The 8530-nt window shown below is 35.1% G+C and overlaps 1 protein-coding gene across 1 annotated transcript in view; it reads left to right on the top strand.

Annotated features, from left to right (window-relative positions):
* BDP1 (B double prime 1, subunit of RNA polymerase III transcription initiation factor IIIB) overlaps positions 1 to 8530 on the top strand; it is a 94064-nt gene that overhangs the window by 38023 nt on the left and 47511 nt on the right. Inside the window, exons 18-21 of the mRNA XM_012664491.1 lie at positions 1354 to 1532; positions 2270 to 2492; positions 3728 to 3906; positions 4843 to 5053. Coding sequence (XP_012519945.1) covers positions 1354 to 1532; positions 2270 to 2492; positions 3728 to 3906; positions 4843 to 5053 — 792 coding nt within the window. The remainder of the gene's footprint in view (positions 1 to 1353; positions 1533 to 2269; positions 2493 to 3727; positions 3907 to 4842; positions 5054 to 8530) is intronic.

The raw sequence follows: 8530 nt of genomic DNA, 5'->3' as shown, positions 1-8530 counted from the left end.
CCCTCTAGCCCTAAATTTCTATGTTTCAGGGCCTTGAAGAAATTATTCTTTCATTTATTTATTTTTTTGGAGACAGACTTTTGCTCTGGTACCCGGGCTAGAGTGCTGTGATGTCAGCCTAGCTCACAGCAAACTCAAACTGCTGGGCTCAAGCGATCCTTCTGCCTCAGTCTCCTGAGTAGCTGGGACTACAGGTATGCGCCACCATGCCTGGCTAATTTTTTCTATATATTTTTAGTTCTCTGGCTAATTTCTTTCTACTTTTAGTAGAGATGGGGTCTGGCTCATGATTAGGCTGGTCTCAAACTCCTGACCTCACGCAATCCTCCCACCTCAGCCTCCCAGAGTGCTAGGATTACAGATGTGAGCCACCGCGCCTGGCCTATTCTTTTTTTTTTTTAAAAAAAAAAACTTTTTAAAATTTCCAATCATGGAAAAAATTCTTTTGTTTCTTTCCTTTTCCAAGTCAGACAGGTAATGTGCCAACATTGTGACAAAGTTTGAGGGAGGTACATCTCACACATGAGTGTAAAAACCCAGTCATCAGGCTTATGACCTATAAAAGGATCAGAAGTTACTATTCTTTTTCTTTTTTGAGACAGGGTCTCACTCTGTCACCCAGGCTAGAGTGTAGTGGCATTGTTATAGGTCACTGCAACCTCATACTCCTGGGCTCTAGCCATCCTCTTGCCTCAGTCTCCCTAGTAGCTGGGACTACAGGCACACACCACCACACCTGTCTAATTTTTCTGTTTTTTTGTAGAGACGGGGTCTGTCTTGTTCACGCTGGTCTCAAACGCCTAACTTTAAACAATCCTCCCGCCTCAGCCTCCCAAAGTGCTAGGATTACAGGTGTGAGCCACTGTGCCCTGGTCGGAGAAGTTACTATTTTTAATGTCAGTTTGAAGTAACTCTTTTAGGTAAAAGGAGTGTAGGAAATTGGACTGAATTTGTACTAACCTTAATATGAACATGCATTGGAATTATTTCTTTTGGCCGTATCCGTATGTGGTTTCTCTTTTTATTTCCTGCCCCACTCCACTTCTAAATGTTCTTTTCATTAAGTATTTCCAGTTATTTGAAATTCATGCTCTTTTAACATTTTTCAAGGACTTTTTTTCTAACAGGAAATGGCATTTGTGGTTTGGGAAAGTCATAATATGCAATATAAAAGAAAGAGTTTCCTGGATTTTAGATTTTAACATTTGTAAGCAATTTTATTTAAAAATTGAAAATGGACTTCTAAATTTTTAAAGGAAAGTGTTTAGAATATAGTCTTTTATTTTGTTTGAAATGTATGAAATATTTAAGGAGTCTTCTATATGTGCTGGTTCACTGTGACTATTCCTCCAGAATATTAGCAGTGAAGTACTATTGGTGATGCATACATCTGTAGAAGAAAAAAGAAATTCTGAAAAGAAAGTACCAAGTCACTTCAAGACTTCTTCACAGACTTCTGAATTTGGTAAAACAGAAGACCTGGGGATGCGACCTCCAGATGTTCCAGAGCAGTTTTCAGATGTTAATTTAAGGTACAGTGTGTTTTTAAAGAAAAAGCATGTAAAGTTATATTTGCAGATTATTTTAAAGTAAGTAAGGTTTCAAGGCATAATATACAGATAGGGATTTTAAGATAGTTTTGGAAAGACTGGGAGAGAGGATTGAGGTCATTCTGACAGTTGATTGTGAAAATTGCTAACACATACAAAATTGTATGTAATACTCCTAAAGTAGCACAGGTTCGAAAGACTTGTGTTTTTCTTCATGCAAAGGTGATATAGTTCCTTGGCTTATGCCTGGATTGTACTATTCATGTTTTTTAGGATTTACCAAGTAGTTAATTTTGTTTTCTTGTTAAGTATTAGAATTAAGGCCGGGCCTGTGGTTCACACCCATAATCCTAGCACTCTGGGAGGCTGAGGTGGGAGGATTGCATGATGCCAGGAGTTTGAGACCAGCCTGAGCAAGAACAAGACCCCATCTCTACTAAAAATAGAAAAAATTAGCTGGGTGTGGTGGCGTGCGCCTGTAGTCCCAGCTACTTGGGAGGCTGAGGCAGGAGGATCACTGGAGCCCAGGAGTTAGAGGTTCCAGTGAGCTCTGATGGTGCCACTGCACTCTAGCCAGGCAACAGAGTGAGATGCTGTCTCAAAAAAAAAAAAAAAAGAATTAGAATTAAATGTTTACTTTAAGCTTGTCCAAATTAGACTCCATCGTTCTCACTGTTCCTCCAGTTCATTCTAAAGTTTGATAATCCTTGTTCCAAAAGCAAATCTTTTCCTCAAGAACAGAAGCCACTTGAAGTTAAACCAGCACCTTTTATGAGAAGTCGATTCAAAAGACCAAGACCAAACTTAGCAAGAGCAGCTTTAAAGAGAGAGACTACCGAAGCAGAAAAATATGTATCTGGGAAGAAATCAGAAACTGACAAAATGAAGACTATAGTGATACAACAGAACAGTGAACAAGCTGATACTCTCCCTTCGCAACATGTGAGTGATATGTAAGATGTAGGTTCTGTATGTGCAGTTTTTTTTTTCGTTGTCATGATTACTAAAAATAAAACATCTGGCTTTAAAATTTTACAAATATTTTCTTTATGTAACTTTTACCATGTGTGATATGGTTCCTGTGCTTAATGTACCTCATTGTTCCATGTAGTTTGTGTAATAATCTCAGATATCTGATGATGGACAGGTGTGTCACAGGAAAGCATTTAGGAGGTCTGGGCTCTAGTTCAAGTTCCAGCTATGTGACAATAGCCAAATGATGTAACAAGTGTCTTCCTAAGAAAAATGGCAATAATAGTCATTTATTTCAATCTGTTATGAAGGTGAAGTGAAAACTTAAAAGCTTGATATGAGTTAAAGAAGATACTTATTTCATCAACTTGGTTCATAACAGATTAAAATTATATGATATGACATCAAAAACTTTGATGTGAAATCTTAATACTCATAAATTATGTGTTTTCCACATAAAAGTACTTTCTGGAGTTAAATTCTTATTTGACATCTGAAAATAGCATAGTTCTTTTACTATGCATCAACATTTGTACTTCTAACCTTATATTTATAAAAGATAAATCACTATTATATTTTCTGATTATAAAAATTTCAGTTTGGAAAAAATATATCCTTAAAATTGAGAGTTCTTTATAATGTTCCATCCTTCCTTCCCAAATTAAATCATATAGCAATTCTGAATATATCCACATAGACTTTTTTTGTGTACTTATTTATAAAATCATAAAATGTGCAAGTTTTTTTATTGTTTTCCAAATATGGCATCATTATTTATCTTCTGATTTTTCCACTTAACACAGTATTGTGAATATCTTTTTTGGATCAGTACAAAGAAATTTTATGTTCCTTTAAATGGCTATACACTATCGCATTGTAAAGAAATTAAAATTTATTTTTTCAGCCCCCTACTGCTGTCTTATTTCTAACTTTTTGTTTATTTTTTCTTTTGTTGAGGGGGGGGAAGCTCTTAAATTGCTACGATAAATATCTTTGTATATACCTTTCTACATACTTGTTTGACTACTTTTATAAGATAAATTTCTAGAAGTGGAATTGCTGGAAATTTCAAATTTTGATAGATACTACTCTATTTGTCCTCTACAAAGACTGTAGCTGTTTATTCTTTTAATAGTATATGAAAGTTCTTATTTCCCTATACTTTTTACCAACCCTGAATGAAATTGTTTTTTTCTGCTTTCTAGGATGAGTCTTTCCTAATGACATCAAGAGAAAAAGACAAACCAGGTCACGAGAAGGAGGAGTCTGTGATATTATCATGTACACAGACAGAAAAGGACCTTTCACTTTCAAATCCTTGTGAACCTAAAGAGGAGTCTCAGTCAGCACAAGCCAAGGAAAATGATTTAGTTGTTTCGATGGGGTAAACAGTGATATTTCTTTGAAAATCTAAAATAAGAGAAAGACTTCTTTCAAAGATTTTTTCATTTTTTAAATTAAGATATGTTAATGTATTTTAAAAGTAAATATAAAGAATACTTGATGTAATTTTATTGATATGGCAGACTGCCTAGAATAGACAATCGGATTGACTCCAATAACTATTAACACTTGCCTCTGTTTATCTTCATTGTTAGCTGCTTAAGATACTATACAGAGCAATGCATTAAAAAGATACAGGTTGAGCATCCCTAGTCTGAAGATCTAATGTTCCAAAAGTCAAAACTTTTTGAGAGCTGACATGATGCACAAAGGAACTTGCTCATTGGAACATTTCAGGTTTTCAAATTAGAGATGCTCAACAAGTAAGTATAAATGCAAATATTCCAAAATTTGAAAAAATCGAAAATCAGAAACACTTCTGGTCCTAAGCATTATGGATAAGGCATACTTAACCTGTATGTATATAAGCTATATATTCATTACCTTTTTAAAAATTGACAAAATACATACATAAAATTTATGATTTTAACCCTGTTAAAGTACAATCCGGTAGCATTAAGTACATTTACATCATAGTGCAGTCACCACTACCGTTGATCTCCCGAGATTTTTTTATCTTCTCAAACTGAAACTCTGTACCCATGAAATATTAATTTTCCATTCCCCCCTTCTTCCAGTTCCTGGCAACCACCATTCTACTTCATAGATTTGGCTACTCTAGGTACATAATAGAAGTTTATTACCTTTTGAGAATTGAAATAACTAATTTATAAAATAAAATATGTTTATAACCAGAATGTAATTTTCCTTTAATGGTACAAAAATATTTTTATAGAGAGTTTATTAGAGATTCAAATAGTAGTTTTCAACTTTTTACAGTCAAGCTCCCTCTCTTTCGCCCTGTTCCCTTTTCTAGGACTCATAATATAAACACTTTACAACAAGAAATGAAGGAAAGTGTTATCCAAAGTGCTCAACCAATAAGGGGCCGACTTCAGCGACCCAGACCAAACGTAAGAAAGGCTGGACAGAGGCAAATGGTAGGAAAAGGTGAAACCAAAGGCATAATTAAGGAAGAAAGAACAATAGTACAGAAAGATGAAATTAAAAACAAAGTCCTGACTACGGTGAGTTCTTGTTGTGTAATTAAATTGAGCCCTTTTAATACATATTAAAATTTCAGATGATATAGCTCAGACTTGGCTCAGAATATAGGCATTTGACCCTTATTCTACACAATGATTACAGTATCCAGTTTTGTTTCAGATTTACTTTTCCGGGTATTTTTTAAAAAGTGAAAATAGATTTTTTTTTTTTTTCTAATAAAGCTATTAATTGGGAAATAGTTACTACAAAATGATATAATAAATACCCCAAATCTCTCTGCCCTGAGATAACCACTGAAAACCTTTGACATGTTTTACTGGATCTATTTCCATGCACATATATGGGCACACGTATGTAAATTTAAACAATAAAATCATTGTATACATGTTATTTTATACCTTTCTGTTATTCACTTAATACTTTGGGAAGTGGCTTTCTATATCAGGAAATATGAAGGTATATCATTTGCTGCATAACATTATACTATTTTGAATGACTGTTTAACCAGTCTTTTATTGATGGATCTTTTGATACTAGCAAAAAAGTCTAAGTAGTATAATGCCTAAAAATGTCCATTTTATGTAGTTCTTATTTTTCGGTCTACTAAGACAAAATTTAGATTTAAAGTGATTGTAAACCTTGTTTCAACCAAAAAGTTCTTTTTAAAAAAAACAAAAAAAATCAAACTTACTATTGTTATTACTGTGATTATTATTATTTTTAGAGACAGTGTCTCACCTAGGCTGGTTTTATTTAGTATTATTATCATTATTATTATTATTTTTAGAGATAGGGTCTCACTCTGTTGCCCAGGCTGAAGTACAGTGGCCTTATCATAGCTCACTGTAACTTTGAACTCCTGGGCTCAAGCCATCCTCCTGTCTCAGCCTCCGAGTAGCTGGAGCTATAAGCACACACAACCACACCTGGCTGATTTTTCTATTTTTTGTAGAGACGAGGTCTTGCTGTGTTGCTCAGGATAGTCTCAAACTCCTGGCCTCAAGCAGTCCTCCTGCTTCAGCCACCAAAAGTGCTGGGATTACAGGTGTGAGCCACTGCCTGGCCACTGGTTCCATTTTTTTTTTTTTTTTTTTTAGTGTTTACTGAGCTGGGTTCTCCATCTAATATAATTACTACTCCTCAGTCACTGGCTGGCAGACACTGGCTAGAAAATATAGGACAAATAAGAAATGTCAAAATTTGTGACTGGTCATTGCTGGAGACCTTGATCACAAGAGTGCCAGAGATAATAGAAATATCAAAGAACTGGTGTTAAAAAGCAGCGTGGTCTGTCAGTAGCTAACAAGCAAGAGACGGGGGACTACAGGGAAGTAAAGGATCCTAGATCAAGAGCAGAAGCCCATCCTACCTAGAACAGCTGGCTTTCTTTTCCTTTATTTTATTAGGCATTAAATTGTTCTGGTTGCAGGAGCCTACTTACCAAGACAAAGAACAGGATATAACTGTCTTGATAAGAATTCAGAAGAGAAAAGACCAAAGTGTATATAGTTTGAGTAAATGAAGTAAGTCTCACTGGCTACTATTAATATAATATCAAAGTTGAAATTGTTACATTTTTAACTACCCCAGAGATCTTTATATAGTATGTACAATCTCAGTCAGCAATTTTAGTGTTTTGCTTTTTTCTTAGGACTACCCATTGCCTTCACATAGACCTTTGACAGACCACCACTAATATAACAGTGTCATATGACATATTAATAATTTTATGTGGGCCAGGCGTGGTGGCTCACGCCTGTAATCCTAGCACTCTGGGAGGCCGAGGCAGGCGGATTGTTTGAGCTCAGGAGTTCGAAACCAGCCTGAGCAAGAGCCAGACCCCGTCTCTACCAAAACTAGAAAGAAATTAATTGGACAGCTAAAAATATATAGAAAAAAATTAGCCAGGCATGGTGGCGCATGCCTGTAGTCCCAGCTAATTGGGAGGCTGAGACAGTAGGATTGCTTGAGCCCAGAAGTTTGAGGTTGCTGACGCCACGGCACTCGCCCCAGGCAAGAGAGTGAGACTTTGTCTCAAAAAAAAAAAAATAATAATAATTTTGTGTGTGCTGTAGTTGACATTGAAAAGTGAGTTGAATACCTGCTGCACCCTCTCCCTACCTCTTCCTACTCAGAAATATTTTTACTAACATGTTTTTGATACTAATCTGCTTAACATTCAGCTATTTTAAACGTAAAGAAAATGAAAAATGTTTTTAAACTCTTTATCTACAAAAATAAATATTTTACCAAAGAATATTGATTTGTTTTTTGTATCCTTAAAGTGACTGTGTCTTTAAACACAAATATAAATCTTCCTTTAATGAAAACAAATTAAACCAACAATATTTGTATTTTAGGATTGTCTTCATATTGAGGATTGCAGAAACCAATTCAAACTGGCTTAAGCAAAAAGGAAAGTTATTGACTCATAAATAGCTGAGAAATCTAGGTATAAGACAGCATCTAGGGCCTAAATGTCACCTGGGCTGGCTAGCTGAAGTTCTCTCTCCCCTCACCTCATTCCACCTTTACTTTTTTGGTATAATAACCCATGTCTATCCTACTGCTGATGAGCTTCCTCTCTGAAGCCAGGAAATACAGCCCCCAACAGGCTTTAATATTGCTAGTTTTTCTAACTGAGCAGAAAGAGTGCCCCTTCTTCTCCACAACCCATAGCTCATTTCGAGGGAGATAGTCTGATTGGGCCCTGCTTGAGTTATGTGCCCTCCCTTGAATCCATCGCACCAAGGAAATAGTTTCCTGTGATTGGCCAGGCCTGGATCATGTGACTGAAACAAGGAAGTGGATAAGGAAAGGGTGAGGCAGCCTTCCTTGATTCACATAAATGGGAGAAGGATGGGTGTCAAAATTAACATGTACAACAGCATCCGATATGCTAAAAAGTACTAATTTGTATATACTTAGTACCTCCTTCTGCTCCTTTCCTTTCTGTATTTTAGCGTATTTTTAGTTGAGATCAACCTAGTAACTTCTTTGAAAAGATCTTTTTTTTAAGATAATTTATACTTGATGAGTTTAAACATAAACTTTAAAAGTTTGCTTTTATTAAGAATTTTATTGACAATCTTGGTGTCACAAATATAAAAATCCTTCTTAAAATGTATCCACCAAGATAGTATTTTTTATTGTAGCCACTAATGATTGAGATTGTTAAAAATATACATATACATCATGAATATACTTATGACTTTATATGTTTTTCTGTATTTTGCTGATATACTCTTTTTTATTAATTAACTTACATATTTAAAGTAGTGAGAGACTACTATAAAGTCCTCATTTCCAGATTTTACTAGTGAAGTGTGTTTCCTTTCAATTTGGAGAAGCTAAACTTCAGTAGTTTAAAGTAGCAACCTTTTCAAACATGTGTTAAAACTTCTTTCCATGAAAAACAACTTAAAATGAGAGATTCACATATACCCACACATATAGATATATGCATATTTCTATATCTGTACAAGGGCTCCAATTTC

This window comes from Propithecus coquereli, unplaced genomic scaffold (assembly GCF_000956105.1).
Source record: "Propithecus coquereli isolate 6110/MARCELLA unplaced genomic scaffold, Pcoq_1.0 Scaffold9, whole genome shotgun sequence".
Lineage (NCBI taxonomy): Eukaryota > Metazoa > Chordata > Mammalia > Primates > Indriidae > Propithecus > Propithecus coquereli.
Note: the sequence above shows the minus strand (reverse complement) of the source record. Positions and strands in the feature narration are given on the sequence as shown.